This window comes from Oryctolagus cuniculus, chromosome 20, assembly GCF_964237555.1.
Source record: "Oryctolagus cuniculus chromosome 20, mOryCun1.1, whole genome shotgun sequence".
In the NCBI taxonomy this organism is placed as follows: Eukaryota; Metazoa; Chordata; class Mammalia; order Lagomorpha; family Leporidae; genus Oryctolagus; species Oryctolagus cuniculus.
Genome location: NC_091451.1, coordinates 48,855,444 through 48,876,870, shown reverse-complemented (window position 1 = coordinate 48,876,870; position 21,427 = coordinate 48,855,444). Strand labels below are relative to the sequence as shown.

At 46.3% G+C, this 21,427-nt stretch overlaps 1 pseudogene and 3 gene segments (V, D, J or C); all 4 read left to right on the top strand.

The window, feature by feature from the left end:
* LOC103346901 (immunoglobulin heavy variable 3-23-like) overlaps positions 1-13,925 on the top strand; it is a 121,321-nt gene extending 107,396 nt beyond the window's left edge. The window contains 1 exon segment of the V gene segment in view: positions 13,543-13,925. Coding sequence covers positions 13,543-13,925 — 383 coding nt within the window.
* LOC138847325 (immunoglobulin heavy variable 3-23-like) lies at positions 2,253-3,851 on the top strand. The segment is given in 3 exon segments: positions 2,253-2,352; positions 2,456-2,776; positions 3,787-3,851. Coding segments are annotated over 3 exon segments (432 nt in total).
* On the top strand, positions 7,430-8,014 carry LOC138847324 (Ig heavy chain V-A1 region BS-5-like). The segment is given in 2 exon segments: positions 7,430-7,534; positions 7,632-8,014. Coding segments are annotated over 2 exon segments (429 nt in total).
* Positions 9,755-11,485, top strand: LOC138847323 (vinculin-like; annotated as a pseudogene).
* Positions 13,926-21,427: the final 7,502 nt, after the last annotated feature.

Genomic DNA, 21,427 nt, shown 5'->3' with positions numbered 1-21,427 from the left:
ACAGAAAGTGTTTCTATTTAGCTGGGGACAGTTTTCATGCATTCACCTAGAGAATTCATTGACACAATCCACCATCTGACACAGTGAATTCCATTGTTCTGTGAGAACACCTCATATCTACAGCACTAGAAAATGTGAAATTTAATTTGTCAGATATCTATAGTCACAAGAAATTACCCCACCAAGAGAATTCACTCAAATTATAACTGATAGAAACATATTCCATTTGTGTAAACACCATGACAGATTCTCCCCCCAGGTGCTGAGGGGCTGTCAGTTGTATAAGATGCTGGGTCCCCAGGGTGACAAATGGCAGGACTGCACCATGGTGAGAAGAGGGTGACCTTGTCTGGGAAAGCACGACTGGGGTCTCTGATGGCTGTGTTTTCAAGGAGTTGGCAGGTGGGCCTTGGTGGTCCATGAACTAACATCTTGTGAAACCAGTTGGACACAGGGAGATTGGGGGGTAAAGTAAACAGCACAGAGAGAGGTTTCCATGGACTTGATCTGAGTGAAGACAGGGGCTCATCTATGAACGACTTAGCTTCACACATGGGAGGGGAGGAATTTCAGAGGGCAGTGGTGGGGCAGTTATGCCAGCCGAGCACGACAGATAACCTCTCACGTGCCAATGAACTCACAGCCCTCGTGACTGCATTAGTACCAGGAATGATTGCAACACCACGTAATTTTCTTCTTAGAATAAAACCACAGACAGACACAAGACAAGTCAACAGAGAATTGTCCCTTCAAAATAGATTTCGTAGATGTTAAACTGACAAATAGTACCTGAATCTCTATGTGAGGTATAAGGAAAGGTGTTGATGTGGATTTATTTCATCAGGAATTCTAGAGTCAGACGAACTCACAAGTCCTTCCCTAGCAACACCACCATTCTTTGTGATCGAATGACAAATGCCTACTCCTGCAGGAATGGGAAAGAACACAATAAAGCTTCATAACTACTGTCCCCATGCTGTGCAGTAGATCTCTCCACGTGCCTCTCTGGTCACAGAAAACTCTCTGTGCTTGCAGGAATGTTGTCCCTTTTCTTCTCTACTCCCAGACTCAGTATCTGCATTGTACTTCCTGCCTCTGTGAGCTCACAATTGTGGATTCCATATATAATTAAGATCATCAGGGCCGGTGCTGTGGTATAGTGGGTAAAGCCTCTGCCTTCAGTGCTGGCATCCCATAAGGACGCCAGTTGGAGTCCTGGCTGTTCCACTTCCAATCCAGCTCTCCGTTGTGGCCTGGGTAGGCAGTAGAAGATGGCTTCCATCTTCAGCTCCCGTAATCCATGGGAGACCCAGTGCAGGCAACTGGCTCCTAGATTCAGATCAGTGCAGCTCCGACCATTATTACCATTTGGAGAGGGAGCCTGTGGATGGAGGACTTCTCTCTCTCTCTCAGTGCCTCTCCTTCTTTCTCTATGTATCTCTGACTTAAAAAAATGAAATAAATCTTTATAAAAATGAGGAAAATCACATGGTACAAAACCACATTTTTAAGAAAAAACTAAACAAAAATAATTAACCTTAAATGAATCCACTGGCAGTCTAAAAGTGGGCGGCAGGAATTAGGACACAATTGGCTAAGTCCCCACTAAGGACACCCATGTTCCCATCAGAGTGCTGCTTTAGCTCAGCCACACGGCTTCCCACCATTTGATGATAATGCATCATGGGAAACTGTACCTGATGCTACAAGCGAATGAGCTCCTACCACTGATGGAGGAAACACAGATCCAGTCTGTTGCTCTAGGATTCAGGAAGACCAACTACTAGATGTTGTAGGCATTTGTTATTGTGGAGCTGTCAGTCCAAAGGCAGAAACCTCCCATTGTCAACTCACTGTCCATCTCTACATTTCTGTATCTCTCATCCATTCTCTCTCTGTCACTGTTCCAATGTCATGAGAATAGTTAAAAATGAACCGAAGGTTACTTTAAAATGAAGGACATGATATTGATAACACTGGATATTAAGGGCGCACACATATTAGAATAAAATGAAGTCATTGCCTTCAACTGTTAAAACAACAAGGAAAAAATAAAAATTCATACACTCTGAATCCTATCATAGCCATCACCCTACACACACAGGTCACCCACGTCTGCACTGGGCCCTGTCCTGTGTGAGGCGTCTGACCCAATGCCTGCTATATAGGGGCAGCACATGTAAATAGGGCCTCCCTCTGCCCATGAAAACCAGCCCAGCCCTCACCCTGCAGCTCTGGCACAGGAGCTCCAGCCCCAGGACTCCCAGGTGTCCACTCAGTGATCACACTCAACACAGGCGCTCACCATGGAGACTGGGCTGCGCTGGCTTCTCCTGGTCGCTGTGCTCAAAGGTAATGATGGAGAATGCGGGGCACTGAGTCTGGGAGAGGACGTGAGTGAGAGACACAGAGAGTGTGAGTGACAGTGTCCTGACCATGTCGTCTGTGTTTGCAGGTGTCCAGTGTCAGGAGCAGCTGAAGGAGTCCGGGGAAGGCCTGGTCACGCCTGGAGGAAATCTGACACTCACATGCACAGCCTCTGGATTCGACATCAGTAGCTACAACATGCAATGGGTCCGCCAGGCTCCAGGGAAGGGGCTGGAATACATCGGATACATTAGATATGGTGGTAGCACATACTACGCGAGCTGGGTGAATGGTCGATTCACCATCTCCAAAACCTTGACCACGGTGATTCTGAAAATGACCAGTCTGACAGCGGCGGACACGGCCACCTATTTCTGTGCCAGAGACACAGTGAGGGGCCCTCACACTGAGCCCAGACACAAACCTCCCTGCAGGGGAGCACGGCTCCAACAGGGGGCGCTTAAGATCACTGAGCCCAGATTCTGGTCCTGCACAGGCGCAGAGGGAGATGAAGCCCTGGTTTCCTGTCAGGGAACTGGGGTTTCCTCTCCTGTAACAGTTTTGAGGGAAGAATTCTACTTTTTGATTCTGTCCCTCCCAACTTCAATGACGGGGAGAAAGTTTGATGTAAAAGGAAGAAGTCCTAAATGAACAATTTGGTTCATGGACAGCGACTGTGCTCACCAGGGTCAGAGATGTGGGAATATTGAGGACACTATTGAGTCTCTTCCAACCTGACACAGGACAGCACCCTCAGGGCACTGAAAGCTTTGGACAGTTTCAGTTTTCCCTGTATAACCAGGGACAGCCGAGACAGGGTCGTTGATCTGTTAAACAGCAACTATTCCACTCATCCCTCTCCTGCCACAACCAGCAAGTGTGCACTGAACCAACCTTTGACTTTACATGTGGGTGATCCACACAAACTTTCTATAGACTTTAACCCGACCTGCATTTCCCCTTTAATCCTGGAACAGTCTGTGGTCCCTGTGTGAACGACACAGCACTCAGGAATGTACTGCAGCTCAGCTGTGTCTCAGGCTGAGCTTCTGCAGGCACCTGGGAAGCCTACAGGGACTTCCTCATCCTCTAGGTCCTGGGACCCTCCTGGGTGGCTCCCTGACTGATCTCAGGAGGGAAATTCACTGGACATCAGTAGTCAAGGTAATCGCTGAATGGAAAGTGTTGGGTGTGCCCTTCCAGCTGATCTGGTTCTGCTCCAGTGCCATGGGACCCCTGCACCTGCTGTGGTTGAGGGAGAGCAGAAAGTGGGACACACAGTGGCTGTGCACTCTGGGGCTGGAGTCCACATCATCACGGGGAGCTGTGTCTGTGGGTCCAGCATGATGCCCAGTGTCCTGAGGCTGAATCACATCTGCAGGAAGAGCCAGTCCCAGAGACCATGTGTCCAGAGTCCCTGCTCTTCACTCCATGTCTACGCTGACTGGGGTCATCAATCCATTTGGAGTCTTTCATCTTTTTAGAGAGGGAGACATCCATGCTGCATATCACAGTGCTGGACGGAGCCCATTTACACACTTTCCAATAATTGTGCTGACAATGCACCCTGGAAGAGAGTAGATGATGGATGTGTTATGTGGCCTCATCACCAAGGTGGGAACACTGACGCAGTTCCATGCTCCTGGGTTCCTTCTGCCAAGGCTGAATGCACTGCCTTTATTTGACAACTCCATAAAACATTGGGAAACACAACACCAGTATTCAGAGATCTGAATCTTCATGATTTCCCATTTTGGCCATTTCATATTCATAAATGTTTGATAAATAATATTTAATATAGACTTATGAGGTATAATGATATGTGTTGAATAAATGAGTGTATACTGGGTGGAATAATGAAGTAAGACTTACTGACATGTTTATCACAAAACCCATGTTTTTCATGGTAGACTGTCATTTGTCTAATGTCTTGGAATTCTGCAGACACTATATTCTCTTAACTGCTGTTACCATGCTGCACAGTAGACCCCTCAACGTGTGGATCCTGTGTGACTGAAACTCTGACCTTGCTCTATCGTCTCCTCTGTCCCTCCCAAGCACAGACATTGGTCTTCACCATTGAATTTCTGGCTTGTTAGTTCATCCTTTTTATCCCATGTACGTAGCATCACATATTATTTGGCTTCTCGGCCAGGATTCTTTAGCAGAGTGTAATTACCCTGACATATTATCCTTGGATATTATTCTCCAGGATCATCCATGTTATCCAAGATATCAGAATTTCTTCCTCTTTACTGCCTTATAAACTTCCTGTTAAAATATAACTCTGTCCATTTGTCCCATTATCCATTCCTTCTTAAATGCAAATTTTCCTGGATTATATGTGTGAACTCTTGAGAATGATGCTGCTTTAATTGAACATGGGACTACAGAAGTTTTTGCCATAGTGACTGCAGAATGTTGTGCCATCAGGCATGATAATATTGTGAACATCATGGCAGTCTTCAGGCTAATTTTGTGAACATGGATGGGAGGGACCCCATCCCCACACAGGACGTCAGACGAGACCAGGGATGACTCTAGTAGCACTGTGCTCTGTGCTGAAGCTGGGGACCCAGGAGATCTACCGTGGTAGCTCCAACAGCAGATTCCCCAGGAATGAACAAATCCCACTAGACCTCACTCCCAGAACTCCCATCTTTTCTCCCATGGTCTCCCTGGGAGCACACCTAAAACACAACGCCTTTGGGACACACTGAGCTGTGGTGGAATGAGAAGGCCATGCCTAGATGGCTGCTGGGTAGCAAGCATCAGTTACTCAGGCATGGCATTAATGCCACTTGGGAATGGACCCTGCCTGGCAACAGGGTGTGATTGGATGGCTTCAGATACTGCCTGGCAACAGGCTGTGATTGGTTAGGCATAAACTGCCCCTTGACCAGATTGGCTGCCTTAGCTATATAAGCTGCTGTACCTACTGAAACAAATGAGTCTGCGGGCTGCTTGCCTCTGGCATGCTTTCACCCAACTCCCGGGGTCTGTGTGGTGACTCCGCGCCTCTTGCCCCCACCAGAATGAATCCATAGCAACACTGAGCCACACACAATCAGAGAGGTTTGCTTCTATACCCATTGTAGGCCTGATGACACAGAACCTATCGATCAGGATGAAGAAGCCAATTGTGCATCACAGTTATTTTGAGACTGCAGAAGACTCAGAACCAGTTCTAAACATGGCTCATACACACAGTTCCTTATTATTCCTTTTGGATACAGGCTATTGATCATACATTTGATATGAGAATAGTCACTTCCAATCTGTGTGTAGGCTGCTCACTTCTCAGTTAGTCTGTAATGCAGAAGCTCTGTAGTTATGCAGCATCATCTGAAAATATTTTCTTAGGTCTCTTGAATTTTGAAGATCTGAAAGGGAAATCATGGCCGGACCAACATCAGGGAGATTTTGCCCTATGTTTCCTTCAGTAGTTTTACAAGGACTTTGCATCTGACATCAGAGTCTGGTTATTCCATACTTTTCATGTAAAAATCCAGACCGTGTACCCCTTGTCAGTGCTGTTACGTTGGGGCCATGCTCAGCACAGATGCTGTGAGGACAAACCACATCTACCCCCAGCAGGCTGCTCACAGCATTCGGTGTGGACCTGTTAGGGGCACTGGAGACCTCAGCTTCCTCCATGAGGCCCTGACATTGAATCCACTCATGGCGTGGAGTCATCACTGGATGTACTCCCCAGAGACGACGCCATTCCATGTCCCCCAGGCACCTGTGCATTGTATATGTTTGCCTTTATATTTCTTTTTAAATTTTATAGATATGATATAAATTTTAAAATTTATCATTTTATAAATACCTTGTCTGTATGTATTTGTCCAAAACCACAGTGAGACTGAGACTGACAGTGAACTTCTAACTCTGGGTCACTTCCCAGATGGCTACAAAAGCTTCAGCTAGGTCACGTGACAGCCAGGTGCTTGGAATTCTGTCCAGGGCTCCCACGTGGGACTACTTGGAACTTCACAATGGCCTCCCAGAGGGGATTAGGCAGGAATCTGACACTGGAACCAAACTAGGAACAGCACTAAGCATCCTGACATGGGAGGCAGGAATCCCTCAGGCTCACTCCAGTGCTGCTCCTGTCTCCACCTTATCATCACTGCATTTAAGGAATTTATTCCTTAGGAGGTGGAAATGTGAATTATAATGAGTTGATCTGTGCCCATTTCTACCATGCACATTCCAGGAGCACACAAACCCCACTACCATGTACAGAGTTCTGTGTTCAGGAACTTTTTTAAACAGTTTAAATAATTTTTAAACTTTAAGGCAATGGATGAATATGGAAACAAAACATAGTTAACCTTAAAAAATGCACTTGCAGTCCTTTATCTGTTTAAAAGTGGGTGACAGGCATTAGGACAAAATTGGCTAAGTCCCCACTAGGGACACCCGTGTTCCCATCAGAGAACTGACTGAGTCCAGCCTCACGGCTTCCCACACTTTCCCCTCATAATGCATCATGGGAAACTGTAGATGACGCTACAAGCAAAGGAGCCCCTACCACCGATGATGGAATTACAGACACGGTTTCTTGCTCCAATGTTCAGAAAGACTAACTCCTAGGGGTCATAGGCATTTGGGATGTCTGGGCTGTCAACCCAAAGGCAGAAATCTCCCATTGTCACCTTTTCTGTCCATCTCTACCTTTCTGTATCTCTCAACCCTTCTCTCTCTATCTCTGTCCCAATATCTTTCATATAAATGAAAAGGAAATAATGGGTATTTAAATAAATGAGGGACATGATATTGCTAACACTGGATATGAAGGGTACACACATATTAAAATGAAACAAGGTATTTGCCTTCACCTTTTTAAAAATATGGTAACACAAAAATTCGTATGATCTGAATCCAATCATAGCCATCACCCTACACACCCAAGTCACCACGTCTGCCCTGGGCCCTGTCCTGTCTGAGGCATCTGACCCCATGACTGCTATATAGGGGCAGCACATGCAGATAGGGCCTCCTTCTGCCCATGAAAACCAGCCCAGCCCTCACCCTGCAGCTCTGGCACAGGAGCTCCAGCCCCAGGACTCCCAGGTGTCCACTCAGTGATCGCACTCAACACAGGCGCTCACCATGGAGACTGGGCTGCGCTGGCTTCTCCTGGTCGCTGTGCTCAAAGGTAATGATGGAGAACGTGGGGCACTGAGTCTGGGAGAGGACGTGAGTGTGAGACACAGAGAGTGAGAGAGTCCTGACCATGTCGTCTGTGTTTGCAGGTGCCCAGTGTCAGTCGCTGGAGGAGTCCGGGGGTCGCCAGGTAAAGCCTGACGAATCCCTGACACTCACCTGCACAGCCTCTGGATTCGACATCAGTAGCTACAACATGCAATGGGTCCGCCAGGCTCCAGGGAAGGGGCTGGAATACATCAGAATCATTTATGCTAGTGGTAGCACATACTACGCGAGCTGGGTGAATGGTCGATTCACCATCTCCAAAACCTCGACCACGGTGACTCTGAAAATCACCGGTCTGACATCTTCAGACACGGGCACCTATTTCTGTGCAAGAAACACAGTGAGGGGCCCTCAGGCTGAGCCCAGACACAAACATCCCTGCAGGGGCGCGCGGATCCACCAGGGGGCTCACAGAACGCAGTAGCCCAGATTCTGGTCATGCGCAGGCGCAGAGGGAGATGAAGCCCTGGTTTCCTGTCAGAGATTTGGGGTTTCCTCTCCTGTAACAGTTTTGAGGGAAGAATTCTACTTTTTGACTCTGTCTCTCCCAACTTCAATGACGGATTGAAAGTTTGGTGTAAAAGGAAGAAGTCCTAATTGAACAATTTGGTTCATGGACAGCGACTGTGCTCCCCAGGGACAGAGATGTGGGGATATTGAGGACACTATTGAGTCTCTTCCAACCTGACTCAGGACAGCACCCTCAGGGTACTGAAAGCTTTGGACAGTTTCAGTTTTCCCTGTATATCCAGGGACAGCCGAGACAGGGTCGTTGATCTGTTAAACCGCAACTATTCCACTCATCCCTCTCCTGCCACAACCAGCAAGTGTGCACCGAACCAACATTTTCTTTACATGTGGGTGATCCACACTCACTTTCTGCAGACTTTAACCCGACCTGCATTTCCCCTTTAATCCTGGAACAGTCTGTGGTCCCTGTGTGAACATCACAGCACTCAGGAATGTACTTGCAGCTCAGCTGTGTCTCAGGCTGAGCTTCTGCAGGCACCTGGGAAGCCTACAGGGACTTCGTCATCCTCTAGGTCCTACGACCCTCCTGGGGGGCTCCCTGACTGAACTCAGGAGGGAAATGCACTGGACATCTCAGTCAAGGTCATCACTGAATGGAAATTGTTGGGTGTGCCCTTCCAGCTGATCTGGTTCTGCTCCAATGTCGTGGGAACCCTGCACCTGCTGTGGTTGAGGGAGAGCAGAAAGTGGGACACACAGTGGCTGTGCACTCTGGGGCTGGAGTTCACATCATGGGGAGCTGTGTCTGTGGGTCCAGCATGATGCCCAGTGTCCTGAGGCTGAATCACAGCTGCAGGAAGAGCCAGTCCCAGCGACCATGTGTCCAGAGTCCCTGCTCTTCACTCCATGTCTATACTGACTGGGGTCATCAATCCATTTGAAGTTAGATCAGTTTTAGATGGGAGACACCCAGGCTGCATATCAGAGTCCTGGACAGAGCCCATTTACACATTTCCCACACTTGAAACTGACAATGCACCCTGGAAGACAGTAGATGATGGATCTGTTATGAGGCCCCATCACCAAGGTGGGAACACTGATTCTGTTCCAATCTCCTGGGTTCCAGCTGCCAAGCCTGAGTGCACTGCCTTCATTTATCATCTCCATAAAACATTGGCAAACAAAACATCAGTATTCAGAGATCTGAATCTTCATGACTGGCCACTGTTCATCCTTTATCCCATGTAGGTAGCATCACATATTATGTGTCTTACTGGCCTGGATGGTTAGCAGAGTGTACTTTTACTGACATATTATCCTAGGCACATTATTCTCCAGGGTCATTAAAGTTGTCCAAAATTACAGAATTTCTTACTCTACCGCTTATAAACTTCCTTTTAAAATGTAACTTAGCCCATTTCTTTCATTTTCCATTCTTACTTTCATGAGATGTCACTGGATCACATGTGTGAACTCTTTTAAATGAACAAGGAACTGCAGAGGTGTTTGGCACAGTGACTGCGGATCCCGTGGACACCTCCCTGGGATTTCATATTCATTGTACCATGCAATGGTGCTTGAACATCATGTAATAATTCTATTTCTAGTTTTGGATGCTTTTCCATATGGTTTTACTAATTAACCTGACACAGACTTGTACCAGGGCTACCATCTCTCTCTACCTCCATAAAACATGTCAGCTCTGGTATGTCTAGTAATAGCCATTCTAACAGGAGCGATGGGATGTCTCATTGTGCTTCCAAAATGGACATACACGATGGTCCCAGATTTGTAGCATTTTATATGCTTGCCTTTATATCTTCTTTTAAAATTTATAGGTGTACAATAAATTTAAAATTTATTATTTTATTGGCTGGCACCACGGCTCATTAGGCTAATCCTCCACCTGCGGCGCCTGCACCCTGTGTTCTAGTCCCAGCTGGGGTGCTAGATTCTGTCCTGGTTGCCCCTATTCCAGGCCAGCTCTTTGCTGTGGCCAGGGAGTGCAGTGGAGGATAGCCCTGTGCCCACATGGGAGACCAGGAGAAGTGCCTGGGTCCTGCCTTCGGATCAGTGTGGTGCGCCAGCTGCAGCGGCCATTGGAGGGTGAACCAATGGTAAAGGAAGACCTTTCTCTCTGTCTCTCTGTCTCTCTGTCTCTCTCACTGTCTACTCTGCCTGTCAAAAAAATTTATCATTTCATTTAAAAATTTGTCTGTATGTATTTGTCCAAAACCACAAAGAGACTGAGACTGACAGTGATCTTCTAACTCCTGGGTCACTTCCCCAGTGGCTACAAAAGCTTCAGCTAGGTCAGATGACAGCCAGGTGCTTGGAATTCTGTCCAGGGCTCCCATGTGGGACTACTTGGAACTTCACAATGGCCTCCCAGAGGGGCTTAAACAGGACTAAAAACTGGAACCAAACTAGGACACAGCACTCAGCATCCTGACACGGGAGGCAGGAATCCCTCAGGCTCACTCCAGTGCTGCTCCTGTCTCCACCTTATCATCACTGCATTTAAACAATTGATTTCTTCCCTTTGGATCAGTGGATTGAGATCTTTCAACATTAGGAAATAGGCTCCTAATCATATGTATAATTAATCTTCAAGTTATTTTAAGTATCTATTTCATTTTAGCCGTCGCAGAAAGCCGGGGAGGTGATTAACCAGCCAATGATGATGGCTGCCAGGCAGCTCCATGATGAAGCTCGCAAATGGTCCAGCAAGGGCAATGACATCATTGCAGCAGCCAAACGCATGGCTCTGCTGATGGCCGAGATGTCTCGGCTTGTGAGAGGAGGCAGTGGTACCAAGCGGGCACTCATTCAGTGTGCCAAGGACATCGCCAAGGCCTCGGATGAGGTGACTCGGTTGGCCAAGGAGGTTGCCAAGCAGTGCACAGATAAGCAGATTAGAACCAACCTCTTACAAGTGTGTGAACGAATCCCAACTATAAGCACCCAGCTCAAAATCCTGTCCACAGTGAAGGCTACCATGCTGTGCCAGAATCCCATCAGCGACCAGGAGTCTGAGCAGGCCACAGACATGCTGGTTCACAAAGCTCAGAGCCTCATGCAGTCTGTGAAGGAGACTGTGTGAGAAGCAGAAGCTGCTTCAGTCAAAATTCGAACAGATGCTGGATTTACACTGCGCTGGGTTAGAAAGACTCCCTGGTACCAGTAGGCACCTAACTGGACATGGTTGGCACAGAAACCCCTACTAAATAGAAGGAAAATGATCAAGGCCCAGGAGACACCCATAGGTGCTGGGGCTTGAATGCCACAACCTGGCCTGACATCAGAAAGGAATGGAGGCCTCTTCATATTAGAAACCATTTATACTCTTTTGTCATGGATGCTTTGAGATGTGTCTCCATATAAAGCCTGTATTCTCAAAACACAGTTATATTCATGCACACTCTATCCCAGTAGGCATGGGTTTCTGGCTCATGGACTTCACCTAAGCTCAGAATCCAAGTGAACACTAGCCAGACACCTCTTCTGCCCTTATTCTTTAAGGGACATTTCCCTTTCTGTTTCCATTTTACTGGTCCTCATCCTCCCATCAGGCTCCCAAGACCCAGAGCCCAGGCAATTCAGTTAAGAAGGAAATCACTGTGCCTCCAAAAATGGTTTTGGGCTTTCCGTGTTGCTGCTGACCCTACAAAAAATGTGAATGACAGTGTTATAGCAAGAGAGGAAGGGACCAACAGATGGAGGGAGAATTCCTTCCACTGGTTCACTTGGTGAATGGCTGCAAAGGCTGAGAGGGCTCAGCATGAATCCAAGAGCCTGGAACTTCCCACAGTTTCCCGCAGGGTTGGAAGGGGACAAACACTTGGGTCATGGTAGACAGTGATCACCATTGCACTGCCTACCTCTGTGAGTTCAAGCTTGTGGGCTGCATATATAACTAATGTCACATACTATGTGTCCACATGTACCTGGATCATTTCTTTTAGTATGTATACTCCAGGCTGACCCACGTTTCATAATGACAGAACAATCTCCTTCTTAATACTGAATAATATTCTATGCCCAAATGTGAAAGAATCCATTCACTGTTATGCACACTTGATCTTTTTTGACTGAACTATTGGGAACAATGCTGCAAGCTGAACCCAGGACTGCGGATGAATTGTGACACAGTGACTTCTACCCAGTGCTTGATCTCAACTCAGAGTCATGATTACTAGACACAGGGAAGAGGGGGGAACACAGGGCAGCTGATACCAGGGCAGAAAACACCACCAAAGGCAGGAATAATTCTGCCCACACCACAGTGCGCTGACTCAGTTCACCGCAACAAACAGCATGTTCCACGAATAACTAGAATTGAGGTCTCCAGGCCTCCCAACAGAGTGATGGTAAAGGAGGTGGAAATGTGAATTATAATGAGTTGATCTGTGCCCATTTCTACCATGCACATTTCAATAGCACACAAACCCCACTACCATGTACAGTGTTCTGTGTTCAGGAACAGTTTTAAACAGTTTAAACAGTTTTTAAACTTTAAGGCAATGGATGAATAAGGAAACAAAACATAGTTAACCTTAAAAAATCCTCTTGCAGTCCTTCATCTGTTTAAAAGTGGGCAGCAGGCATTAGGAGAAAATTGCCTAAGTCCCTCTAGGGACACCCGTGTTCCCATCACAGAACTGACTGAGCCCAGCCTCACGGCTTCCCACACTTTCCCCTCATAATGCATCATGGGAAACTGTAGATGACGCTACAAGCAAAGGAGCCCCTACCACCAACGCTGGAATTACAGACACAGTTCCTTGCTCCAGGGTTCAGAAAGACTAACTCCTAGATGTCATAGGCATTTGGGATGTCTGGGGCTGTCAACCCAAAGGCAGAAATCTCCCATTGTCACCTTTTCTATCTCTACATTTCTGTATCTCTCACCCCTTCTCTCTCTATCACTGTCCAAATGTCTTTCATATAGATGATAAGGAATTAATGGTTATTTAAATAAATGAGGAACATGATATTGCTAACACTGGATATGAAGGGTACACACATATTAAAATGAAACAAGGTGTTTGCCTTCAACTTTTTAAAATAATGATAACATAAAAATTCACATGATCTTAATCCAATCATAGGCATCACCCTACACACCCAGGTCACCTCATCTGCCCTGGGCCCTGTCCTGTCTGAGGCGTCTGACCCCATGCCTGCTATATAGGGGCAGCACATGCAGATAGGGCCTCCCTCTGCCCATGAAAACCAGCCCAGCCCTCACCCTGCAGCTCTGGCACAGGAGCTCCAGCCCCAGGACTCCCAGGTGTCCACTCATTGATCGCACTCAACACAGACGCTCACCATGGAGACTGGGCTGCGCTGGCTTCTCCTGGTCGCTGTGCTCAAAGGTAATGATGGAGAACGCGGGGTACTGAGTCTGGGAGAGGACGTGAGTGAGAGACACAGAGAATGTGAGTGACAGCTTCCTGACCATGTCGTCTGTGTTTGCAGGTGTCCAGTGTCAGTCGCTGGAGGAGTCCGGGGGAGACCTGCTCAAGCCTGGAGGAACCCTGACACTAACCTGCACAGTCTCTGGATTCTCCCTCAGTAGCTATGCAATGATCTGGGTCCGCCAGGCTCCAGGGGAGGGGCTGGAATGGATCGGAGCCATTAGTACTGGTGGTAGCACATACTACGGGAGCTGGGCAAAAGGCCGATTTACCATCTCCAAAACCTCGACCACCGTGACTCTGAAAATCACCGGTCTGACACCTTCAGACACAGGCACCTATTTCTGTGCCAGAGACACAGTGAGGGGCCCTCAGGCTGAGCCCAGACACAAACCTCCCTGCAGGGGAGCGCGGCTCCACCAGGGAGCGCGCAAGACGCACTGAGCCCAGATTCATGTCCTGCACAGGCGCAGAGGGAGATGAAGCCCTGGTTTCCTGTCAGGGAATTGGGGTTTGCTCTCCTGTAATAGTTTTGAGGGAAGAATTGTTCTTTTTGATTCTGTCCCTCCCAACTTCAATGACGGAGTGAAAGTTTGATGTAAAAGGAAGAAGTCCTAATTGAACAATTTGGTTCATGGACAGCGACTGTGCTCACCAGGGTCAGAGATGTGGGAATATTGAGGACACTATTGAGTCTCTTCCAACCTGACTCAGGACAGCACCCTCAGGGCACTGAAAGCTTTGGACAGTTTCAGTTTTCCCTGTATAACCAGGGACAGCTGAGACAGGGCCGTTGATCTGTTAAACAGCAACTATTCCACTCATCCCTCTCCTGCCACAACCAGCAAGTGTGCACTGAACCAACCTTTGACTTTACATGTGGGTGATCCACACTCACTTTCTGCAGACTTTAACCCGACCTGCATTTCCCCTTTAATCCTGGAACAGTCTGTGGTCCCTGTGTGAATGTCACAGCACTCAGGGATGTACTGCAGCTCAGCTGTGTCTCAGGCTGAGCATCTGCAGGCACCTGGGAAGCCTACAGGGACTTCTTCATCCTCTAGGTCCTGGGACCTTCCTGGGTGGCTCCCTGACTGAACTCAGGAGGGAAATGCACTGGACATCAGCAGTCAAGGTCATCACTGAACGGAAAGTGTTGGGTGTGCACTTCCAGCTGATCTGGTTCTGCTCCAGTGTCATGGGACCCCCTGCACCTGCTGTGGTTCAGGGAGAGCAGAAAGTGGGACGCACAGTGGCTGTGCACTCTGGGGCTGGAGTCCACATCATCACGGGGAGCTGTGTCTGTGGCTCCAGCATGATGCCCAGTGTCCTGAGGCTGAATCACAGCTGCAGAAAGAGCCAGTCCCAGCGACAATGTGTCCTGAGTCCCTGCTCTTTACTCCATGTCTATGGTGACTGGGGTCATCAATCCATTTGTCGTCTTTCATCTATTTAGGGAGGGAGACATCCAGGCTGCATATCAGAGTTCTGGACAGAGCACATTTACACTATTTCTATACTTGGAAGTGAAAATGCATTCTGAAGACTGCAGATGATGGATGAGTTAGGAGTCTCCATGAAAAACGTTCGAACGCTATTGCAGTTCCCTGCTCCTGGGTTCCACCTGCCAATCCTTGAATGAACTGGCATTTATTTATCATCTGCATAAAACATTGGCAAACACAACACCAGTATTCAGAGAACTTAATCTGCAGTTGGCCATTTTTGTCATTTCCTTTTCATAAATGTTTGATAAATAATAACTGAACATAGACATGAGATAAATGATATGTGTTCAAAAATGACTGTATCAAATTGATGGAATTATGAAGTCATTCTTATTGACATGCTCATCACAAATCCACATGTTCCCATGGTCGAATGTCAGTTTCCTGTGTTGGAATTCTGTAGACACAATATTCTCTTAACCTCTGTCACCATGCTGTACAGTAGATCCCTCAGTGTGTGGATCCTGTGGAACTGAAACTCTGACCTTGCTCCACTGTCTCCTCTGTTACCCCCACACTCAGACTTTGGTCTTCACAATTGTATGTCACCGTGAGTTCATCCTTTTATCCCATGTAACTAGCATCGCATATTATCTGTCTTCTTGGACTAGATGGTATACTGTACATTTACTGACACATTATCCTTAGGCATTATTCTCAGCATTATCCAAGTTATCCAAGACATCAGAATTTCTTCCTCTTTACTGCCTTATAAACTTCATGTTAAAATATAACTCTGTCCATTTGTCCATTATCCATCCTTCCTCAAGGCTAATTTCACTGGATTATATGTGTGACCTCTTGAGAACGACGCTGCTTTAATTGAACATGGGACTGCAGAGGTGTTTGCCATAGTGACTCTGGATCCTGTGGTCTCCTCCCTGGGATTTCATATTCCTTCTACCCAGGAATGGTGTTGGAGGATCCTGTGATAATTCTATTTCTCAGCTTCTGATGTTTTCCATGAAAGCTTTCCTAATTTACCTGACTCCAGCCTTTACCAGGTTATCTTCTCTCTCTTCCTGCACAACATGTGTCAGCTCTGGTATGTCTGGTGATACTCAGTCTAACAAAGGGATGGGGTATCTCATTGTTTCTCCAACATGTACATGCATGATGATTCCATATAAGGCATTTTTTATACGTTTGCCTTTATATATTTTATTTTAAAAATTACAAATATATTTTTACCTCTTTAAAACTTGTATTTGTGTATTTGTCCAAAAAGAAAAAGAGACAGAGACTGACAGACAGTGGTCTACTGAATCCTGGGTAACTTCCCAGATGCCATAAAAGAGTAGTTGGGTCAGATCATAGCCAGGTGCATGGAATTCAGTCCAGGTCTCACACATGGGATTAACTCAGATTCTCGCACTGCCCCTCAGAGTGCACATTGGCAGGAATCTGAAACTGGACCCAAACTAGGACCTAAACATAAGCATCCATACAGGAGCAGGAATCCCATGTGATACCTTCAAGGCCGCTCCTGTCACCACCTTGTCAGTCACTGCATTTGAATAATTGATTTCTTCCCTTGGGATTCATTTGCTTGAGTTCATTCAACATTAGGAGATAGGCTCCTATTCATATGTACAGTTATCTTTCATTTCTTTTAAATATCTACTTATTTTGTTTGAAAGGCAGTGTTATGGCAACAGAGGAAGAGACCAACAGAGGGAGAGAGAAGCTTCCATTCACTGGTTTCCTTCCTGAATGGCTGCAAAGGCAGGGCAAGGGCAAGACTGTAGCCAGGAGCCTGGAACTTCCTCCAGTTTCCCACGAGGCTTGAAGGGGACACACACTTGAGTCATCGTTGACAGAGTTCCCTGGTCCATGAGCAGGGAGCTGGATTTGAAATGCAGCAAGCAGGGTCTGAACCCATGCTGCTGAGTGATGCTGCATAGGGATGGCAGGTTAACCTGCGGGACCACAACATTGGCCCCCACAGGTGTGATCTGAAAATACTTTATCCCCATCTGCGGGCGACTCCTCATTCTTCAATCACTCTCTTTATTCTGCAGAAGCTCTGTGGTTGGATCCATATTCTTTTGCCTATTTTTGCTTGGTTGCCTGTACTTTGGAGATTTTCAAAATATCATTGCCGAAACCAATGTCAGCTTGCTTTTGTCCAGTGTTTTCTTCTAGAATTGTACTGTCTCGGCTCTTGCTTTTAAGGCATTCCTCAAGTTCACTCTGTTTCTGCATCTGGTGTGAGATGACATCATAATTGAATTATTTCAGGTGCATTCAAGTTTCCCCAAACCCAGGTAACGACAGGAAACCCATCCCCATCCTGTGATTTTGTCACCGTGCATTCTCAGAACTCACAGTCTCAGAACGTGTTCCTTTATTTCTAGGTTCTGTTCTGTCCCAGGGCTCTGGGTGTCTGTGTTATCCCAGCACCAGGCTTGATTTAGCTCAGATGTGATGAAGCCTCCTGCTTTGCCATCACAAACCTTGATTTTCTTCATGTGAATTCTAGAATTTTCTTCCTTTTCCTGGAAAAAATGTCTGGCTATTTCACAGGAAATGCATTGAATCTGTGAATCACATTGTAGCTTGCCTATTTTAACAAGCTCATTCCCTCAAATCCATGACTATGTCATTCCAATTTACAGGGAATCATCAAATTCCTTTTCACTTTTTAAATTATTATGTATTGCATAAGTATGAATGAAGACCCCTATCTTACACCTTACACAAAACTCCACTCAACATGTATTAAAGATCTAAATCTATGACCCTACACCATCCAGTTATTAGAGAACATTTGTGAAACCCTGGAAGACACTGGCACAGGTAAAGAGTTCTTGGAAAAGACCTGAGACATAGGCAGTCAAAGCCAAAATTAATAAATGGGATTATATCAAGTTGAGAAGTCTCTGTGTGGCAAAAAACACTCAGGCAAGTGAAGAGGCATCTGACAGCATGTGCGAAATTATTTGCAAGCTATGCAATGGATATGGATTAATAACCAGAATATGTAAAAAATTAAGAAATTCCAAAAACAAAACAAACAACCCAGTTAAGAGATGGGCCAAGACTCAGACATTTTTCAAAAGAGGAAATCCAAATTACCAACAGACATAGAAAAAATGTTCAGGATCACTAGCGGTCAGGGAAATGCAAATCAAAACCACAAGGAGGTTTCACTTCACCCCAGCTAGAATGGCTTCATACAGAAATCAACAAACATGAATTGCTGGCGAGGATGTGGGGGGAAAAGTACCCTAATCCACTGTTGGTGGGAATGCAAACTGGTAAAGCCACTATGGAAGACGCTATGGAGATACCTCAAGAATCTGAATATAGTCCTACCTTATATGACCCAGGAATCCCACTCCTGGGAACTTACCCAAGGGAAATGAATTCACTACACACAAGAGGTACCTGTACCTCCACATTATAGAAATTGTGGGATATGTGTGCTATCCAATATTACACAGTGGTAAAAAAAAATGAAATCCAGTCATTTGCAACAGAATAGATGATTCTAGAAAAGATCATAGTTAGTGAAATAAGCCAGTCCCTAAGGGACAAATACCACATGTTCTTCCTGATAGGTGAGACCTAATAGAGCACCCAAAAGGAAATCTAGGGAAGTGATGGCTTGAGCTGCCCTTGTCTTGACTGTCGAGGAACAGTTTTTTGTTTATTTGGTTTTTTGTTTATTTTCCTTCTTACTATTTGTTGAACTCTACTTAACATAGAGTTAATCATATGTATATAAAGTCAATTGAAAAGAGATCTCAGTAAAAAAATAAGAATAGGAATAAGAGAGGGAGGAAGGAAGTTTGTAACTGTAAAGCTGTATAGTTCTGCATACTTTCCTACAGACATACTTCTAAGGGTACAGTTTTAACACTTGTCACGGGGCTCCAAGTCCCATTAAGCTTAGTGGTAAAAATGCCATTGTAATTGTTAAAGTGATCATATTGAGTGTTAAGGTGAATATATAGGTAGGTTAAGTTTTAAATTGATCATATAAATAAGGTCAAGTGCCTGGTAATAATAAGAGATAGAATTAAAAAGGAGAGAATGTTCCAACATGGGAAGCAGTCCACACAGCAGACTCAAAGAATGACAATCGCTTTAAGTAACACTCTGACCTCTGATGCAGCACCTAAGTCTTCCTGGTCTGACTGAAAAGCCCATGAGAACATTTCAGCCAAGACACTGTGGCAAAAATATTCTACATGAAGGTTCTCTGTGAGTGAGACCTGTGGGGAAAGAAGTGGCCATCAAAGAAGGAAGTACTTTTCTCTCAAGGGAGGAGAGAACTTCCACTTTGCTTATGGTCTTGTCTAAATACTGAAACAGATTGTAGATTCAAAGGCTTTCATAGCCTAAGCAGCTCATGTCAAGAGCCTCGGGTGGTCACTGATGTCATATGTAAGAGTGTTAATTGTTAAATTAACGACAGGGGCACTGTGCACTAACTCCCCATGCACGACCTCTGTCCTCAATAAGTTGTATTATGAGAGTTAACTGTAAAACCAGTTCTCAGTGTGTGTGTGTGTGTGTGTGTGTGTATGTATTGTTGAAATCTTCACTTAGTATAGAGTTGGCTTCTGTTTACAAACTAATTGAAAATGAATCTTAATGGAGCATGGGACTGGCAAGGGGAGAGGGAATAGGAAGAGGGGTGGAATGTAGGTGGGAGGGTGGGTATGGTGGGAGAAAATGTATTCCAAAAGTTGTACTTATGAAATTTGTATTCCTTAAAAATTTTTCAAATATTAAAAAGTAAAAAACAATAATATTGTTATGTGGACATCATTCACCCAAATCCTAAATTGCCTCCAAGTTTTTTGAAGTGTTTTTGATGCTACAAATGTAATTTTTTTGAAAAGATTCTTTTATTTATTGAAAGTCAGAGTTACAGAGAGAGAGAAGAGACCCAGAGAAAGAGTTCTTCCACCTGCTGGTTCACTCCCCAGACGACAGTGACACCAGGAGCCAGGAGTTTCTTCAGGGTCTCCCACTTGGACACAGAGGCCCAAGCACTACGACCATGCTTTTCTGCTTTCCCAGGTGCATCAGCAAGAGACAGATTGGAAGACGAACACACAGCACTATTGGATGCAGGCAACACAGGTTGAGGATTCACCTGCTACACCACAGTGACGTTTTCTGCATTTTCTGCACTTTTGTTCTCAATGTATAATGTACCACTGATTTTCACAAATGGCATGAGGTAGTGGAGTATATTTTTATCCATCATTTCCTGCACGTGCTGTCAGCCCTGTGTTGGCAGTTTGTTTCTGATAGCACTTTCCCCCAGTCACACATGCACTGTGCAGACTCATCCCCTTGCCCAGATGCAGTGGGAGGTGAATCGCTGGTTCCTTCAGAAAATTGGTGTTTGTGGTCCTGTAACTGCTTCCTACGTTCCGATCTGGATGGATGATTCTGTCCCTAACACCGATCACCGAGCAGAAGTTTTGGTATCACGGGAAGATGTCACATGAAGAAAATGGAGTCGTTTCTGGAGGAATGAATGACATCTCTGGGGTCCCAGCATCTGAGACCTGAGGGAGCTCCGGGCACCCGGGGAGGCTTTTCCAGCCCCAGTCACAGAAGAGCTCTCTGTGGAATTCTCTGATGACGTCATCAGGGATCCCGCTGAGAGCCCAGGGACAGTGTGGAGCCAGTCAGGGGCTATGGATGCTGCAGTGTTTCACATCCATGCCCTCCCCTCCTGCACAGCTGGACCCTGAGGGGCAGAGCTGACCCGTGGTCCTGTTCCCTGGGGCTCCCGTGTCCATTCTCTACAGCTGTGCCCTCGTCTCCCTTTCACTTCTTCACCCTGAACTCACAGGTTGAGGTCCACGTGGTCCAAACCCCAGGTCAGGGATTAACCTGCAGCTCAGGGGTGGCTCAGGCTGTGGCTCCTAGAAACCCTGCTTGCACTTCCTCACTCACGTCTTCTGGGATCCCGGACCTGCTCTCATTTGCAAGCAGAGGTGGCCGTTGGTAGTGCAAGGGGTCAGACTCATGGAAAACACTGGGTGTGGAGAGGTCTTGTTCCCCACACTCTGCTGGCCTTGTCTCCATCTCAGGGAGACCAGCAGGTGGGACAGCCCAGTGAAGTAAGCACTAGAGTCCAGGTGGTTCTGGACTGTGTCCCTGTGAGCCCACCAATGATCCAACACTGGAGCTGCATCCCTGCTGCATGAAGGGCCTGCCCCAGAGACTGTGTGTCCAGAGACCCCGACTCCTTCCTCCAATGACTGCCCGCACCTGTTCTCAGCCGTGCTTCTCCTTCTGTGGAAGCAAAATTGTCCTTGCTTTCTCTCAACTCTATCATCACCAGGAATGAACAAATTGTCTGCTCCTCACCAGGATAGCTGCATCAACCCCATGTGTTTACTAAATGTCTCCTGCAAAAATGCAATTGTTCACTCGTGTAGGATTCTTACAGAATCTGAAGCAATT